At 48.1% G+C, this 19929-nt stretch overlaps 1 protein-coding gene across 1 annotated transcript in view; it reads right to left on the bottom strand.

Annotated features, from left to right (window-relative positions):
- THSD4 (thrombospondin type 1 domain containing 4) overlaps positions 1-19929 on the bottom strand; it is a 566261-nt gene that overhangs the window by 474227 nt on the left and 72105 nt on the right. The window contains exon 4 of the mRNA XM_038580863.1: positions 9146-9549. Coding sequence (XP_038436791.1) covers positions 9146-9549 — 404 coding nt within the window. The remainder of the gene's footprint in view (positions 1-9145; positions 9550-19929) is intronic.

The raw sequence follows: 19929 nt of genomic DNA, 5'->3' as shown, positions 1-19929 counted from the left end.
TCAGGCTGACTATTCGATGGAGATGTCATCGGGCTTTAAAATGGAAAAAGAGTTGGTCATCTGTAGCAACAGGAACCATCTTTCTCAAAGTCCTTCTAATGTAATCCCCCAAGTCCTGCTTCATGGGTCCTCCCTGGAGAGGAGGCTCTGGGCTTCCCCAGCCTTGCCTGGACATTCTCTCATTCACAGCCTGTGCTCCAGCCCCATCAGGCTGTTTCTGACTCCAGACCATGACAGGCTCACGCATGCCCTCCTTACTTACCCTTGGGCTCTGCTAACATCCTGCTTCCTAGCTCAGCTCAGCAAAGCCTCCCCTGGCCCCTCCAGCCCCTTCTCTTTCCCTTTCCTTCCTCCCCATGCCAGGGCCATCCCTCTTAAGAGAGCCCTGGGCTGGTCAATGTCTGTCTGCTTGTCTTCCTCCTCCACCCCCCCAGCCTGAGCCCCTCGGGAATAAGGAGACGTTCTCATTCCTCTTGTGTCACCAAACCATGCCATGTACCCCATCCTCAAAGTACTTCCCAGCTCTTTCCCACCTGAGAAATGCAAGCCCATCCTTTAAGGAAATCACCCTTCACCACCAAGTTACCTTGATTCCCGGAGAAGGAGCTGCACCTGTGCTCCCACAGCCCTCTGCTCCCCGCCCCCCCAGAGGAACAGTCATCATCCTCCATCACGCTGGGCATCCCTGGGCAGCCTCGTCAGTAAACACGAGGTCCTCGAAAGCCATACCTCCCTCTCCTACATATTCACTGTTAGCGCAGTGCCCAGTTCACAGCAAATACACAAAGGATGTTGACTGAATTAAAATGGAAATAAAACTCAAAGAGGAAATTGCTAGGCCATCTCTACTAATGAAGCCCTGTGGTCCAGAGGCAGCCTTTAAAAGCAAAGACCTAGGACACCTGGGTGGCTCAGTGGCTGGATGTCTGCCTTCGGCTCGGGGTGTGATCCCAGGACCCCAGGATTGAGTCCCACATCGGGCTCCCCTCTGGGAGCCTGCTTCTCCCTCTTCCTCGGTCTCTGCCTCTCTCTCTGTGTCTCTCAGGAATAAATAAATAAAATCTTTAAAAATTAAAATAAAATAAAATAAAATAAATAATAAAATTAAATAATAAAATAAAATAAATAATAAAATAAAATTAAAGACGGGCACTGGGTGTTATTCTGTATGTTAGTAAATTGAACACCAATAAAAAAATAAATAAATAAATAAATAAATAAAAACAAAACATAAAGGGAAGGAAGAGATGAAAGGGAACCTAACTTTAAGCAAAGACCGAAGAGACACCAACCATTCCAGAATATGGTCCCTACTTGAAGCCTAGTTCAGGGGCACTTGGGTGGCTCAGTAGCTAAGCATCTGTCGTTGGCTCAGGTCGTGATCCTGGGGTCCTGGGATTGAGTCCTGCATCAGGCTCCCGGCAAGGAGCAGGCTTCTCTCTCTGCCTATGTCTCTGCCTCTCTCTGTGTGTCTCTCAAGAATAAATATATTTTTAAAAATCTTAAAAAAAAATAAAAATAAAAAAATAAAATAAAATAAAATAAATAAATAATAAAATAAAATAAATAAAATGAAATGAAATAAATAATAAAATAAAATAAAATAAATAAAATAAAATAATAAATAAAATAAAATAAAATAAAATAAAATAAAATAAAATAAAATAAAATAAAATAAAATAAAAAAATAAAATAAAAGCAAGTACCTTTACGTTAAGGTTTTGCCTGGCCAGCTGCTGACTCTCCCTAGTTGGTTTCCCCTGGGCTTCCCCACGTCAACCTCGGAGCTCCTGGTGGAGACTTCAGTGTTACTCTGTATTTTTAGTGTAGTTACACGCATCTATAAATACTGGAGAAAGATCCCGCTTTCCCTCATCTCAGGAAGGTATCAGTTTATGCAACTTAGCTTCATCAATGAGTGTTACCTTCAGTTTTGAAAACACCTTTCTAGAAGTGTAAGAAAAGCCTTTCTAGAGGTACAAGTGTGAGAGGACCCTAACACAGCACAGATGTGTTTAAAGCCCGACTCTCTCTGCTTTTCTTCTGTGTGACCCGGATCTAGACAGTTTCTCTCTGACCCTCGGACCTGCCAGCCTGAACTGGGAACAATACGATGCACTGGACAGTGATGAAGATGTGACAAATGCCACCCGTGAAACGCCTGCCACTGTGCCTGGCACAGGGAAGTGACTTTTCCACCTCTCCGGAGTGCTTATGGGCGGCCCCATACAGCACTTAAGCACTTTGGATGAGTTTCCCAATTCACAGCAGCCCCACGAAGCAGGCGTGTGACTCTCCCCCCACCGTGGGGAAAGACAGGACACATGTCTAGGAAGCGGCAGGGCTGGGCAGAGAAACCAGACATGCCAACTCCAGGGGCAAACTCCTCACTGTCATACAATCTGCGGCCCCCACGACGTGCTGGCTCCCACTCCCGCATGTCACCACTGGCCCTGGCTCCTACCACTGTCTCCAGCAGATGGAAGTTCTCAATGCGGCTGTGTTGTTGGCCTCCCAGGGGAGGGGAGGAGTGCTCCCTGCCTTGAAAAATCTCTGAATTAAAGCCACCAAGCACCCCATTGCCCAGATTCCAGCAGGTTCACACGTGTGACGATGAGGACGTCGGCCTAGTGTAGGTGAGCCTAAGGAAGCCCACTGCGGAGGAACTCCCGTTAGCAGGCTTTCCAGAAACTGGAGCCATGGAAAGGTTAGCTGGCACCATCCTCAAACAGGAGTGGGCTCTATTCTCATATCCTGTCTTTGTGGAAGCTGAGTTAAACTGGCCGACAGACATTTACGACAGGTTTTCGTAAGGTTGTGTCCTTGGACTCCAGGCAGCAGGACCCGCTCTGGATTTCATCATCACCAGACGTGTTGGAAATGAGAAGAAATCCATTTGGTTTAAGGGCTACGAGAGGGAAAATCCCAGTCACAGGGGCTCCTTCCAGCTCCCGCCAGCCTGCGGACACCCAGTTTCAGAAATTGGGGGGAAAGGCTCCTACTGGGGAGCACCTTGCATTTCACAGGTGAGTGCCTGCCCTGTGGCAGAGATGCCCCGGCTCTCCACCTGAGTGCCTGCCTCTCCCCACCCCTCCCCCGTTAGCCATCACCAGGACGTAGCCTCGGCCATGGACAGAGGGAGGACTTGGTGTGTACCAGCATGGAAACTGTTGGCCAAGACCCGAAGAGTGAGCTCCCCCAGTCCAGGGCCTCTGTTGTTGCCAGCGGTCTGACTAAATCCCAAAGGGAGGCCACCCTTTGTGGAGGCCTTTTCCAAGCTGGTCACGCCAAGAAAGGGCAAGGGCGAGGTGCCAACGATCCTGGCTGCACTCAGGCTGTGCTGCCTGGGGCCCTGCCCTCCTGGACTAGACCTGGGTTCCTGGCTCCTTGTCTTGCTACGTGGCCGAAGCTCTCCACCTGACCCTTCCTGAGGAACCAGAATCCTAATGGGAACTCTAACAGGTGAACAGTCAGCCTTTCAAGGCCTAAAGGGAGGTGTAGCTACAATTTCCTGAGCACCTACTACAGGCCAGGAAATATGATCACATCATTTCATTTAATCACTCAGCAATCCCATGTGCTGGGGATTGTTGTTATTCTCATTTGAAAGATGAAGCTCGGAAAAATTAACTAGCTTTCCTAAGCTCAGACCCTTGGGAAACCCCTAACAAATACTGACATGATTTTTTTTTTTTTTTTTTTTTAAGATTTTATTTACTGGGCCGCCAGGGTGGCTCAGTTGGTTAAGCGCCTGACTTTGGCTCAGGTCATGAGCCAGGGGTTCTGGGAGCGAGCCCTGTGTCAGGCTCCCTGCTCAGCGGGGAGTCAGCTTCTCCCTCTCCTCCTCTCCCCACTCCGGCTCTCCCTCTCTACCTCCCATTCTCCCTCTCTCTCTCTCTCTCCCTCTCATTTGTTCACGCTCATTCTCTCAAATAAATAAGATCTCTCTTTGAGAGAGAGAGAGAAAACATGGGGGCGTGGAGCAGAGGCGGAGGAAGAGAATGAGAAAGAATCTCAAGCAGACTCTGCACTCAGGGCAGAGCCCCATGTGGGGCTCGATTCCATGACCCTGAGGTCATGACCTGAGTCGAAACCGAGAGTCAGGTGCTCAACCGACTGAAACACCCAGAGGCCCCCAATACTGACACGATCTCTAAAGCTTTTTGAGAGTGTGATTTGCAGTATGTATATGTTTTAAAAAGACAAAGGGTCTGATATGGAAGCTACTAGACTCAAAAGGCTCCTAAATATATTACCGCTAAGTACATTTTACTTATTTTTCAAGGTGGAGTCCAAATCCCACCAGCTCTGTGCGGTCTGCCCTGACTGCTCCATCCCTCGAGGATTTCCTGTGTTCCAGGCTCTGGCCCTATCTCTGCTGCTTCCCAGCACATGCAGCAATCTGTGTGTCTGCCACTCATCCACCACTACAGTGTTGGGCCCCCAAGGACAGGGACTGTGGATCCCAAAATTTTTGGAACCCCTTGCCGCAAAGATTTTCCTGGCTATGAGAGCTGACCCCTGCAAGGAAGAGACACAGTTCATTTTTAGCCTGGATTCCCAAATCCCATCCACTTTCTAAGATGTGGCTCCAACTACCCAACCTGGCAAGCAGCTTCTCTGACATCTGCTGAAAGTGAGCAGCTTCACTTTCAAAATACCCATTTTGGCGAAAAGAAATGAGTATCAAGTCTGTTGAGTGCCAGCCTCCAACAGACTTCCTTAGAATCCTGGTTCTGTTGCTCCCGAAGCGGGTGATTTTGAGCAAGTCACTCTATTCCTCCTGGCCTCAGTTTTCTCACCTGTAAAATGGGAATATATGCACCTGCGTCAGGGTTTCATGAACTATCGATGTTACAAGGCATTCGATGTAGTCCCTGCTTGTAAGCCATGGTCTAGAACACCAGCCAGCATCATTACTATTACTATTTCATCACACTGTCTTACAGGGAAGGCGTTCGCACGCATGTGTATTCTGACCTTCTAAATCAGTGGTTCTCCAGCTCTGGAATATATCAGAATCACCTAACATGGGGATCCCTGGGTGGCTCAGTGGTTTAGTGCTGCCTTCAGCCCAGGGCCTGATCCTGGAGTCCCGGGATCGAGTCCCACATCGGGCTCTCTGCATTGAGCCTGCTTCGCCCTCTGCTTGTGTCTCTGCCTCTCTCTGTCTCTCTCTCTCTCTGTGTCTCATAAATAAATAAATAAAATCTTAAAAAAAAAAAAAAAGAAAAAGAAAAGAATCACCTAACATGAGGCTACCTGGGGCACACCCCAAACCTACACAGCAGCATTCCCAGTAGGCAGGGGAGATGGTCGGCACTGGGCAACTCCTCTCTGAATAAGCCTCCCCACCCCCCACTGCCAGTGATTCTGATGTGTGCTCACCGAATCTAGAAAATTCTACTAGACATTATTCAATTTCCAAAGTTTTTTCCCCATCGAACTCTAAGGTTCCAAAGAGGTACTTCCGAACCCGTGGTTCCCCACCCCAGCTGGACGGCAACCCCTAGAGACTCAGATATTGGTTTGGGATGTGACCAGGATGTCAAGATTTCTAAACGACGGACAGAAGGCTCTAACCGTCGGTCAGCCAAGGTTGAAAATCACTGGCCCGTTGCAGGCCCTCTGTGACAAACTGAGCCACATCCTGGGGGACGATGATTTTACAGAAAGGGCTCTCATGCTGAAAAAAAAAAAAAAAAAATTATACGAAGTTTGCAAACAGCTGCTCCAGCCTGTTAGTAAGAGCCTTCAGCCTCCAACCTGGCTTTTATTCACCTTTGTGTCTGTCCCAGGACCTTACTACATAGTAAATACTTAATAAATATTTGTTGGAAGGTTAAATAGTACTATTTTATTTGTTATCTGGCTCCAATTAAGTTTTCGGTTGCCTAGCATAACAACCTAACAGTTTCTTAAACATCTAAACCTTAACATCCTTTGCCTCAAACCTCAAACCTGAAACAGAAAGTGGGGCAGCCAGCCATCCAGCGGACACACTGACATTTCTTCGGGGGTCACATACACTATACAAGCTCCTAATGACTGATAAATGTAAGCAAATGTGATTTTCGTCGGCCGGGAAGAGTGTGACACTTGTCAGCAGCACAGGCCTCCTGGCCTAATATTTGCACGGTTCCATCTGAAACTGTCAGATTACAAGAACATGATAAAAACTTGTAGGAACTTCATAGTAAACAGTAACTGGCCCCTTGTCAATACATAAGGAGAAAAAAAATTCCTGCTGCCAAAACACACGGGCCAGAACGCCTGCAGTGCAGGCCTGTGGCCAACTAGACCCTGTTCCCTGGGCAGCTCTTTTGAGGTTCTCGACCACAGCGGTGGTGAGAGAAGCCCCTGACAACTCCAGGGATCTGGGAGCCAGCGGCACTTTCACCTCTTAGCTCTTCCAGGGCTCTAGGGCCCTGGGAACCCTTTAATCTCGTCGGCCCTCGGATTGCTTGTGTAACAGCTACCTCATGGGGTCATGGGGTTCGAATCCCAGCTCCTTACACACTGACTCTGTCGCTCTGGGCAAGTTTCTCCACTTCTCTAAGCCTTCTTCTTCTCACTTTTAAAATGAGGATGATATTAGCCTTGTCTCACAGTGTTGTCAGGGTAACGTGACGAGAACAGTGCCTGGTACACAACCGGCATTCAGCAGCAGACCTTAGCTCTTAAAATCTGCAAATCTCCAACGGGCAGTTTTGAAAACCAAGTCTTTGTCTTCCCTTTCCTCCTCGTGTTTTTGTCGGTGTGCTATCACAATTCACTGGGCAGCACACCTGACCTTAATGGACACACGACTACTCTCATCTTTTTCATCCTACTTAATATGAACTTCCAAATGTTTCACTGCAGAAGTAATAATGCCGCTGATTATGGGACGCTGCCCCATACCACAGAGGGAATGCCAGTAACCTGTGAAATAGGCCTTGAGTTACCTTTTAAAACATCTGAGTTCTGAATTCTAAAATGCACTGGCCATAAGGATTTCAGGTAAAGGAATGGGGAGCTATGCTCTTATGGGGTCGTGGTCAGATACAAGGAAGGAAGAAGCATCCTCCCAGCTTATCTCTTTTTCCCCTCCCCCTGACATGGCCATGACACGGCCTCAGAACTCACAGCTCTTCCCTCCTTCTTCCCGCCCAACCTCGGTTTATCCTTCGGAATTCAGCTCAAGCACCCTCCCTGTGAAATGGTCCTCTCTGAACCTCTACTGACCATGTCAAGAGCATGGGGCGGGGGAGGGCGGCTGGGCTGCATCTCCTCTACACCTCTGGGGGGCTGGCAGGGGCAGCACTGAAGCAACAGCCACAGTGGGAGGTGGTCATCCAGGCTGATGTCTGAACCACAAGGGGCAAGAGGGGCAGGGCAGCCCACCTGATAGCTCACCCCACCTGCCCTGCCTGGGATGGGCACTAACTTGGCTTAATGACCAAAGCATACATTTCTGAAGCACAGAGAGCATATGTTCCTCCTGTAAATGTTCATTTATTGTCGCTACTGCTTTGGTATAAAGACGCTCTCGCCATCTACCGTGAGCCTAGGAGCCCTCAACGAATACTTGGGAATGAAGGTGAGTCATGGGTAAATACTGGCTAAGTCCCTGACATCGCTACTTCTGCCACGGGCACCACCAAGTCTGGCACATTCACGCGGGCCTAGCCACCGGAGGCCTTTGAGACCCAAACAACTGTTGAGATTCTAGATGCTGCTACGTAACAGACTCTTAAAAATCTAGGACCCTAATTAGACACATGCTCAAAGCTGCGTGTTCCCTCCCAATTCTCAGGAGAAACTTTCAAGAAAACTTCACAGAACCCTGAAACCAACTGGGAACATAGATGACTCAGACATTCAAGTGTCCAAGGATTTGAGGCTCTAGAAGTCCGAGATGGGAAGGCCCCTCATCCTGCGTCCTCTGCTCACACACGTGACCTGCACCCAGGGATCTCAGGGGTCTTCCTTCCCCCCTTACACCCAGGGTGCACGGCCCCAACCAAAGGAGGTGTCCCCTGGGTCCGCCCTCTTTCATGCCTCCACGGGCTGCCCTAAGGTTGACGCCAAAGGGCCTTCTCAGAATTGGCCTCACTTTGAAGCCTATTCCGAAACACAGAGTGGGGTGGGGGTGGCCTCAATGCTCCAAAGGGCTGCAAAATAAAAGGTGGAAGGAAATACGCGGAGCTAAGACTCCACTTGACGGGATGAGCACTGGGTGTTATGCTATACGCTGGCAAATCGAACTCCAATAAAAAAATATACAAAAAATGAAATAAAAGATGCCTGTGTGGCTCAGCAGTTGAACACCTGCTCCTGGCTCAGGGCGTGATCTGTGGTCTCAGGATCAAGTCCCACATTGGGCTCCCTGCCTGGAGCCTGCTTCTCCCTCTGCCTACATCTCTGCCTTTCTCTCTCTGTGTGTCTCTCGTGAATAAGTAAATGAAATCTTTATAAAAAATAAAAAGTAAAATAAAATAAAGAAATAAAATGTAAAAAATGTAAAAGAATAAAATAAATAAAATAAACAAAATAAGATAAATAAATATAAAATGAAAAAATAAAATAAAATAAATGTAAAGATATAAAATAAAAAATAAAATAAGATAAAAAATAAATAAAATAAATAAATAAAATGTAAAAAATGTAAAAAAATAAAATAAAATAATAAAATAAAATAATATAAAATAAAATAATAAAAAATAAAATAAAATGATAAAATAAAATAATATAAAATAAAGTAATAAAAAATAAAATAAAATAAATAAAATAAAATAAAATAATAAAATAAAATAATATAAAATAAAATAATAAAAAATAAAATAAAATGATAAAATAAAATAATATAAAATAAAGTAATAAAAAATAAAATAAAATAAAATAAAATAAATAAAATAAAATAAAATAAAATAAATAATAAATAAAATAAATAAAATAAATAAATAAAATAAAATAAAATAAAATAAAATAAAATAAAATAAAATAATCCCTCCCGAGCAGGAAAGCAATGCATTCAGAGCGCCGCAGGGTGCAGGGTCTCAGAGCAGCGTGCGGCACCTCTGGTCCATCCGGGGATTGGGGGGGCGGGGGGGGGGGTGCCAGGGGCGGGGGCGGGGGCGGGGTCCCGGGGCGGGGCGCGTACCTCCTGTCCGCCGCGGGGTCGCGGGGGGCCTGCGGGTGGCGGCTGCCGCGCTGCGCGGGGCCGTGGCGGAGGCGGTCGGGGCGGGGGCGGGGGCGGGGGCGGGCGCGCGGCTCCCCGGGGTCGGGGTCGGGGTCGGGGTCGGGGTCGGGGTCGCGGCCGCGGAGCAGCGGCACGGAGGTGCGCACGGCCGACACCACGTGGCCCGCGAAGGCGCGCGGCGGCGCCCCGGGTCGCAGGGCCCCCCGCGCGCGGGCCGAGCCGGGCAGGCAGGGCCGCGTCTGCTCCATCACGCCGCCGCTGCAGCTGCGGGAGCAGGCGGACCACGGCCCCCAGGCGCCCCACACGCCGCCGCCGCCGCCGCCGCCGTCCTCGGGGCCGCCCTGGGCCGCCGTCCGCTGCGGGACCTGCGGAGACAGGGGCCGGTTAGGGCGCGCGGGCACCCGCTCCCGCTCCCCCTCCCGCTCCCCGCACCCGCACCCGCTCCCCGCACCCGCTCCAGCTACCCCTTCCGCTCCCCGCTCCCGCTCCCCCTCCCTGCTCCCCGCACCCGCTCCCCCTCCCGCTCCCGCTCCAGCTCCCCCTTCCGCTCCCCGCTCCCCCCCCTCCTCCCCACACACGCTCCCCCTCCCGCTCCCGCTCCCCGCACCCGCTCCCCGCACCCGCTCCCCCTCCCCACACCCGCTCCCCGCTCCCGCTCCCCGCTCCCGCTCCCGCTCCCCGCTCCCTGCACCGCTCCCTGCTCCCGCTCCCACTCCCCCTCCCGCTCCCCGCTCCCGCTCCCCGCACCCGCCTCCCCGACTCCCCCTCCCCCCCCCCGTGCCTTTCCCCGCACCCGACACCCGCTCCCACGCACCCGCTCCAGCTACCCCTTCCGCCTCCCGCTTCCCGCTCCCCCTCACTGCCTCCCGCACCAGCTCCCCTCCGCTCCCGCTCCAGATCCCCCTTCCGCTCCCGCTCCCCCCCCTCCTCCCACACCCGTTCCCATCCCGCTCCCGCTCCCAGCTCCCCTACGCTCACCGCTCCCCCTCCTCCCCACACACGCTCCCCCTCCCGCTCCGTCCCCGCACCCGCTCCCCGCACCCGCTCCCCCTCCCCACACCCGCTCCCCGCTCCCGCTCCCCGCACCCGCTCCCGCTCCCCGCTCCCTGCACCGCTCCCTGCTCCCGCTCCCACTCCCCCTCCCGCTCCCCGCTCCCCGCACCCGCTCCAGCTCCCCCTTCCGCTCTCCGCACCCGCTCCCCGCACCGGCTCCCGCTCCCCTCCCGCTCCCCGCACCCGCTCCCCCTCCCGCTCCCCACACCCGCTCCCCGATCCAGCTCCCCCTTCCGTTCCCCGCACCCGCTCCTCGCTCCAGCTCCCCCTCCTGCTCCCCGCACCCGCTCCCCCTCCCCCCTCCCGCTCCCCGCACCCGCTCCTAGCTCCAGCTCCCCCTCCCCCTCCTGCTCCCCGCTCCCGCTCCCCGCACCCGCTCCCCGTTCCCGCTCCCCCTCCCGCTCCCCACACCCGCTCCCGCTCCATGCTCCAGCTCCCGGGCTGGCAGGCACAGGGTCAGCCTAACCAGAAGAAAGGCCAATCCCACTCCAGTTAGAAAGTATACACAAAAATTAAGTTAAAAAATAAATTAATTAAATAAATAAAATTAAATAAGAAATAAAATTAAATAAATAAGATAAATATAAAATAAATAAATAAAATAAATAGAATGAATATAAAATAAGAAAATTAAAAATATAAAAAATTAAAAATTAAATAAAATTTAAAAAATAAATATAAAATAAAATTAAATAAATAAAAAATTAAATAAATAAAATGAATATGAAATTAAAATAAAATAAAATAAAATAAGAAAATTAAAAATATAAAAAATAAATATGAAATAAAAATAAAATAAATTAAATTAAAATAAAAATATAAAAAATAAATAAAATTAAAACAATAATAAACTAAAATAAATAGGAAATAAAAAATAAAATAAATAAAAAATAAAAAATAAAATAAGTAAAATAAGAAAATTAAAAACATTAAAAAATAAAATAAAATTTAAAAAATAATAAATAAAATAAAATAAAATAATAGACGACAGGAATATAATCCAGCCTGGATGACACTCGTCTTTATACCTTTCCACACGCTCAGGAAACAGAACTTTGACTTTTCTAACAGGGGGAGGGGCACACAAAGATCAAAGGGCTCAAGGGTCGCAGCTGTCCCCCTACAGCGGTGGCCTTGGAGAGCTCCAGTGGTGCCCTGAGCCCATACCCCGCAGGAGGCCCCCTTCACCTCCTACATAGGTCCTGGGCATCAGGCCGCAGGGCCTGGACTCCCCTAAGCTGCAGGGGAGGCCGTGAGGCCCAGACTCCCCCGCACACTCAGGGACACACCCCAGTTTAGAGGCCGGGGCCCTGAAGCCACACCCCTGCCACCACATCTAGCATTGTCTCTGGGATGTTTCTGAACCTCTCTGAGCCTCAGTGCCCTGAAGGAGGATGGGGCCTGGCTCCCAGGGACGTAAGGAATTTAAGTCAGGTCACATGTGTGAGCAAGGAGCCTGGCACTCAATACACACTTGTTAGGAACCATCATGATTTTTCCTGCTTCCATGGTCAATCAGAAGAAGTGAGAACTGTCAGGAACTCTTAAAGTCCTACCTAGAGAGTGATCCTACGCTCCTATTCGTATAACGGGTCATTTCATGGAGAACGACTATGGCAGACTTGGCGCTGGAGGGGGGGCGGGGGGGGATAGGCAGTGTTTCTTCATTACACAGACACCCTCTGAGCACCAGCTACACCCCTTGCTGAGGGCCGCCCTGAGGACCAGGAGAAAAGCACCCCAGAGGCACACCCATGGCCTGCACCCAGCAGAAGAGCGCTATGCAGCTAGGACTGGATTGGGGGGTGTGGAGTCTCCTAGGGAGGCTGGCTCCCCTGGCTGGGGGTGGGGGGATTAACAAGGCCTAGGAGGAGGAATCAGAACAATAGTCAGGTACCCACTCAGTACCAGGTAACACGTGTAATCTCCAGACTTCACTGTGGCCCTGGTGACTACTCTCCAAGGTGAGGTTTCCCAACTGAGGCTCGAAAAGCGTGGCCTGCTCCGGTCATGCTCCCGCAGCAGGACTTAAAATCAAGTCTACCCAATTCCCAGGCCCACAGCCCCAGCACTCCCTGCTCTCCCCTGGCAGGCAGCTGCCCTTGTGTTTCTGGATCCTTCTCCTGGAATGTCCTCCTTACCTGTGGGACACTGACCAACACTATGACTTTCCTTAGAACGTGAGGTTTTCAGTGAACCTCACACTTCCATCTGAAGTACAAAAAGCCATGATTAACTTGGCCTTTTTTCTTTTTTTCTTTTTTTTTTTTTTTTTTTTTTTTTTTTTAGCTCTTGGTTTTTGACAGCATTTTTTGGCCCAAAGCTCAAAGACTTTTCATGGTTGGGTTCTCTGTCCCCACAGTACTGCTGCACTGTAAGAAGGTCCAGGGATCGTCCTCCCCTTTGTGTGGAACAAATCCAAGAAGGCAGAGCTCCTTCACACACACCACGTGGAATTGAGAGTGGACCTAAAGATTCCCTCAGAGGAGGGATGTAAGGATTCGACGAAGAAACCCACTTGACGTGCCTGCAGTAAGTGCTCAGGCAGCGTTGGTCACTGCTGTAGCTGGCACTGTGGTCACTAAAAGTGCGGGCTCAGGCTGAGGTTAGAGGCCTTGCCTCCAGGCTAATCAGTCACCCTGAATCCATGGGGCTGGTTTAATTGAGGCCATTTTCCTTTGACTACATTCCAGTGCAGAGTGCTCTGTGGATGACCTCTGTAGCTTAAGTTGAGTTCCTGAAGGTTCAGGGAGCAGCTAAGGCAGGATGAGGTGATGCTGAGGGAACCCAGGGAGCAAATAAACATCTAACCAGAGGGTTAAGCCCAGAGCTGGATGTCAGACAGCCAGCCTTTGGGAGCCATGTTCACTCAGAGAGCCAAGGCAGAAGGTTGGAGGTACCGTGGGGTGGAGCCAGCGGGAGATGGGGTCAGAGCAAGGGCAAGACAGATGGTCCTGGGACAGGAGCCTCCAGTTCCTTAATGGCCAGTATGTGAGCAGCAGCAGGGGGATGGGGGCATGAATAGCCAATACTTTCAACTCATCAATACTAATCAGGGACCCAGGAGAGAAAGCTTTTTACCTGCTTATAAATACAAACAAAACAAAAGCTTTTGTTCTTTCTTCCCTCTCTTACATGTCTTGGTTATTTGTTTATTTGTATTGGAGAAAGAGAGCATGGTGGGGGGGGGATGCAGAGGGAGAGGTAGAAGTAGACTCCCTGCTGAGCAGGATGTGGGGCTCCATCTCAGGACCCTGAGATCATGACCAGAGCTGAAGGCAGATGCTTAACCAACTGAGCCACCCACGCACCCCTGTCCTGACTTTTAAATATCAAGCTGATCATGGATTCACTGAAGTAGTTGTGAAAAAATGTGCTTCATCAGGCCACAGGGTTGATATAGAAAGTAATATATAGGCACCTGGGTGGCTCAGTGGTTGAGCGTCTGCGTTCAGCTCAGGTCATGATCCGGGTCTTGGGATCGAGTCCTGAATCAGGCTCCCTGTGTGGAGCCTGCTTCTCCCTCTGCCTGTGTCTCTCATGAATAAATAAATAAAATCTTGGGGAAAAAAAAAAAAAGAGAGAAAGTAATCCCTAAAGTGTGTGTTGTGAGTTGAATGATGGCCCTCCCTATAAGGTATGTCCCTGCCCTAATCCCAAGAATTTATGAATACGACCTCATTTGGAAAAAGGGTCATTCCACATGTGATTAAGGATCTTGAGATGGGAACCTCCTGGATTTTCCATTGTAGGTTTCCCTAAATCCAATGACAAATGTTCTTATAAGACACAGAAGAGAAAACACAGAGAGGAGAAGGCCGTGTGACCACCGGAGCAGACTGGAGAGATACAGCCATGAGCAGCAACGCAGGAAGCCTCCAGAAGCTGGAAGAAGCAGGAAGGATGTCCCCCTAGTAACTAGAAGGAGTATAGCCCTAGTCACACCTTGATATTGAACTTCTGGCCTCCAGAACCATGAGGAATGAATTTTTGTTGTTTTAAGCCATTAAGTTTATGATCATTTGTTACAACAGCCCAGGGAAACTAATATAGTGTTTAGTACTTTGAGGACAAGGAGGAAAGGGGACAGGTGTTTGCCGAGCACCTTCTCTGGGTCTGGCCTTGTGCAAATGCCTCACTTAGGTACTGGCTCTATAGCACAGGAACCATCAGCTCCATGGTACACTTGACAGGGCCCCTCATTCACCCTGAGAGGTTGGTGTTATTTTGTCCCTTCTACAGGAAAGAACTGGGGCCTCTAGAGGCTGCGTGACTTGCCCAGGATCCAGCTGGTAGGAGGCCGACAGGACTGACATTGAAGCCTGCTGACTCCTAGTCCAGCCTTCTTTTTTTGCCCCCCTGCATCATGCTGCCTCCCTGTTTTTGGTGGAGAATAGAAGAGTAAAATGAGTCAAAATAAATCTACGTTGATAGTTCTAGAAGGATCATTGGGATAAACAAACAAAGGCAGAAGTACGTGTCTGGCACATCGGGGGATCTCAGTTATCCAGGATCTTCTGATTTGTCATTGACACAGATAAGGAAGGCACCGTCGCTAGCATTTGGATTAGACATGCGGCTCTACTAAAACTCCACTTCCTAGAGCTAATCCCACCCTTAATTTAGCTTCCTATTGCCAAATCGGGCAGGGTCCCTGGGGGAAGAAAACATGAAACCACATTCCATCCTATTCTATTCATAAGAATTCTCTAATTTATAGTTGAATTATGGTGAGCGACTTGAAATTCCATCTCAGTCCCCATGGTAGGAGTCCAACCACAAGCTCCAACATTGTATTTTTATAGTACGCAGCCAGAAACAAAAGAAAAGGGCGAGGGGAAGGGAGGGAAAATGCAAAGAAAGAGAAAGAAAGGAAGAAAAAACAGAAAAAAGGGAGGGGGGCTTTGGATGTGGGCCTCCTGGATGCATCAAACCCCCATCCTCCTCCCGCTCCTCCCTCACCCTCCTGGTGACCCACTCCCCCCTTGTTTTCTGACAGTCAAGGAGTTTTCTGGGAGGCATGGTGGGGACACTTTCACGTCTCCTGAGATACAACATTCCCCAAATCATGACTAACTAGCAGGACCTCTTAGTGACAAGCATCAAAACCAAAGACTAAATCATGATTGGACAAAACCAAAGAAAGACTAGAACCTTAAAACCTTGTCACCTGCCAGCACATTGCTCCTTCCCCAATATACACATGTCCTGTTAAGACCGAAGCTGAGGGACGCCTGGTGGCTCAGCAGTTGAGCGTCTGCCTTTGACTCGAGTCGTGATCCCAAGGTCCTGGGATCAAATCCCGCATCAGGCTCTCCGCGGGGAGTCTGCTTCTCCCTCTGCCTGTGTCTCTGCCTCTCTCTCTCTGTGTCTCTAATGAATAAATAAATAAAATCTTAAAAAAAAAAAAAGACCGAAGTAGAAAATCTAAGACACTTCTAAAAAAGCACCCTAAACTGTTCCTCATCCCTTCCAAAGATTTCTAACCCATCAATCAGAAAAACTCAAACAACCCAATGGAAATAGGGACAAAGGGCATGAGAGGGTTTATAGTCAGCAGGGACTGAATGTTTGTATCCCTTGCAAAATTCAAATGTTGAAGCCCTGCCCTCCAATGCAATGGTATTTGGAGGTAGAGCCTCAGGAGTTCCTTGGGTTTAGATGATGCCATGTGGGTGAGACTCCATGATGGGATTCATGTCCTTACAAGAAGAGGGAGAAAGACCAGGAATCTCTCTCTCTCTCTCTACCACCTGAAGACATAGTGAGAAGCCAGTGTCTGCGAGGCTGAAAGAGAGCCTTTGTGAGCAACCAAATCTTGATTCCAGACTTCTCAGCCTCCAGTGCAGTGACAGATAAATGCCTGGTGTTTAAGCCCCCTGGGCAGTGGCATTTTGTCATAGCAGCCTGGGCTGACCAACACAACAGGGAAATAAATACAACGTATGGAAACTGAACATCACATATGATCAAGCAAATGCAAAATTAAACAACAGAATTCCATTTCATACCCATTAGATTGGCAGAGAATATCAAGTTTGACAACACTGATGTGACAAGAACGTTCACTGCTGATGGGAGTCTAAATCCAGGCAACCTCTTGGGAGGGCACTTTGCAACACGTATCACGATTTTAAATGCACATACCCTTGAGCCCAGTGGCTCTGCTTCTAGGGGTTCACCCTATGGATTTACTCAAAATCTGTGTGTGAGGTTGTACATATAATGACTTTTATTGCATCATTTGTTGTAAAAAGTAAAACCAAAAAAATCTGGAGACCACCTAAAATATCCATTCAGAGGAACCTGGCTAAATGAAATCTGATCCATCCAAACAACAAAATGCAATGTATCTGCTAGAATGAGGTTGATTTACATGTGTTAAAGTGACAGCTCTCTATATTAGCAAAAAAAAAAAACAAAAAAAAAACAAAAAACAAACAAGAGGTAGAAAAAGTATATGAAGAATAAACATATTTACAGATATCTCTCTTTAAGTATTAGATTGAAATGTAAACAACAGTTGACACTTGATCTTCCGGACAGAAAGCCATATTCTGCTGTAAGGAAAGGAGTGGGTGTTACAGCCCATATCGGATGGCCTCAGCCTTGTATAAAAGAGGTAAGACCTGCCAGGGAAAGAAGGGGAGAGATAAACTGGGGGCTTACAGAAAGAAGAGGTAATAGGAAGAGCAAAATATCCTTTATCTGCCTGAACCGCTTGAATGAAGCTCCAATCTGATACAAGATTCATTTCAGGGATTTTTATTTCCATTATACAGATGTGGTCGTTGAGGTACAGAGCGCCCTAGTGGATGAAGCATGGGCTTTGAAAATACATTCGAGAGATGAAGTAATGCAGATCTGACAATGTTGTTTGGTAGATGAAACGTGAGAAGTAAAGCATCTAGCACATTCCCAGTCACCCAGCCAGGGCATGGTTGACCGCCATTCATCCCTCCTTTGGAAGAACTTATAGCACTCGTCGAAGTTTTATAATGTGTAAGAAGCAGACCCAACCCTCCAACCTAACTGGTGTTTGCTCCATTCCACTGGAGATTCTAAGGGATGGGGCAGGGTGGAGGTAGGGGGAAGATAACAGAACTAAAAGAGCTTTTCAGAGTACACGTGGCATCCCATATCCCTTCCCCAGAGATTACAATGTGAGTGAGGCAGGGGTCAAGGGAGAAATGTGTATTTTGGATAAAATCTTTCAGATCTTCTCATATCATCCCTTCCTCATTTAAAAGTGACCATTTGATATTATGGTGCTTCTCTAAATAGTCAATACTGGGGCATGAGCCAGGGAGCAGAAAAAAGGGAAGGCATTCAGAGAAGTGAGGGAAATAGGGTGGTTACATTCCTATTTAACTCAACTTGGGCCACGCATAAGAAGAGGGGGTAGCAGAACCAGAGGGAGAACTGAAATCCCCCAAAGACTTTGGGTTTGGAGCTGGACGCTATAACTAACAACACTTTGGGATCAGTTGTACGGAAGTTAATATTGGGCAGGGATTTTTGTGTAAATGTATATCAACAGTAATACATGTGTGTAGGGCAGCCTGGCAGTCATTTCCCTTTCCTTGGGTCCTTTAGGAAATCACCCCTCCACACTGGATGAATTGTGGTGGGAATGTATTCAGAGACCCTGACAGCAGAAGCCAAGGTAAGCAATGTGGGCCAATCAGACGTTCCCTCCCTGAAATTTGAATACCCAGTAAAGGGGCCAAGAGACCACAAATGGCTTTGAGTCTTTCATCCTGACCCCACTGCTTATGCTGTGAGACCATTTCTTTTGCTCTCTGGCATGCCTCAGTGCCCACCTGCTTCCCAGGCTAGTTTCAGTAAATTCTGTTGCTTGCAGTGAAGAATCCTAAATGATATCTAAATGATTACAAACATTATAATGTCAAGGGTGGTAACCAAGTTAATGGGAAGGTAGCTGGGTCTGCCTTTGGCACAAGATTTGTAGGAGAGAAAGCAGCGCTTGGGATGACCAAAGTGGTCCAGACTTGGCATAAGCCTCGGGTTGAGGGGAGTCCAGGGCTCCAGGATTCAGGGAGATGACAGTTGACCACAGTCTGCATAACCAGAGAACCAAGGTCTCCCTCAAACAGGATGGGCTGAGAGAATAGGAGGTTCACAGGGACAGTGTGTGAGCTCCGAGAGGAGTAGAGGAAGCAAAAATCCGGGCAGCTGTGGCCGCCTTATTTCATCATAATGTTGTTAAGGGGATGAATACGTATGACCAAAATAGAAGGACAGTAGAACAAACCAGGGCTTGATAGACTCAGTGAAACATCAAAACCATGAGCAATACAGAGCAACATGGAGTCCTGTAGTATAATATTAAGTGAAAAATGCCAAAGACAAACTTGTAACTATACCCTGATTATAATTATGTAAAGATTCTGTAGGCATATATGCTAAACAAAACCTGGAAGGGGCTATGGAAAAATGAAAACATGCGATATGTTACTGAAGCTGGACCCAGGGTGGATTTTCTTGTAATTAAAAAAAAAAAAGTCCAATGATGGTTACACTACTGCTTTCTCAATAAATAAAAATAAATAGATTAAATGAAGAAAGATTCAGAACAGACTGTGGGGGGTGGGAGGCACAGAAAAGTAAACCAGGAGTTGGTGGTAGTCCTTGTTAGAGAAAGCCCTGAGAATTTCTCATGGCCACCAGTAGATCTGTAACTAGGAACAGCTCTAAATGCTTTTCAATATATTTGGTTTGGGTACTAATGCGAAATCACGTAAGATTTCACTGGTTTCTAATTTTCTTTCTACAAAATTAAACCTGCCATCTGTTCTTCATAGAAAACGAGTCACATGCAAAGTCTGAAATTCTCGAGTCTCATTCTAGAAGAGACTGGAAAAAGTAGGTTTGGTTTTAGCCACATAACCAAGTCAACGCATGAAAGCAAACGTTACAAAAATATACGTTGGAGTTGGAGCCCAGAGAGCAAAGTTTTGGAAAGCTGAGAGCACATGAGAGCAGGAGCATATAGGGCGTAGCTGGGCCAGGACATCTGTTACCTGGGACCTTGGGCAGGGAACACGGGGAGGGTGGTGCACTTTGATAAAGAAGCTCCAGACTCAAACCAGATCTAAATGAAGGACCACCACAATGGTTTGCTCTGAGACACAGACTCAACCTTACATCTTAATCACCTATCTTGACTCTGACAACACACTATAGAGGCATAGAGGCCCCCTAATCTTATGTCTGAGCGTAACTTCACTGCCAGCAGCCACAAAATCAAAGTAAGAACCTCCCATATGTGGGACACCTGGGTGACTCAGCAGTTGAGCATCTGCCTTCATCAGGGCGTGATCCCAGTCCAGGGATTAAGTCCTGCATTGAGCTCCCTGTGGGGAGCCTGCCTCTCCCTCTGTCTATGTCTCTGCCTCTCTCTGTGTGTCTCTCATGAATAAATAAAATCCTAAAAAAAAAAAAAAAGAACCTCCCATACACGGGAGATTGGAGCAAAATGTGCTCAGGCTTGATCGCTGTGTACAAATCCCCGCGCACGGTAATTTACATCAAGATGAGTTCTACAAATGCATTTTAGGAAAAGTTAAAGGGATGCATGTGCACAAAGCCATCACAAAGGAGAAGTGGAGGCCAAAGGAGAGGCAGATGTATGTGCAAAGAGAAATACTAAGCCCCACCTAAAACAAGAG

This window comes from Canis lupus, chromosome 30, assembly GCF_011100685.1.
Source record: "Canis lupus familiaris isolate Mischka breed German Shepherd chromosome 30, alternate assembly UU_Cfam_GSD_1.0, whole genome shotgun sequence".
NCBI lineage: Eukaryota > Metazoa > Chordata > Mammalia > Carnivora > Canidae > Canis > Canis lupus.
The sequence above is the reverse complement of the archived record's forward strand: the minus strand, read 5'-3'. Positions and strand labels throughout refer to the sequence as shown.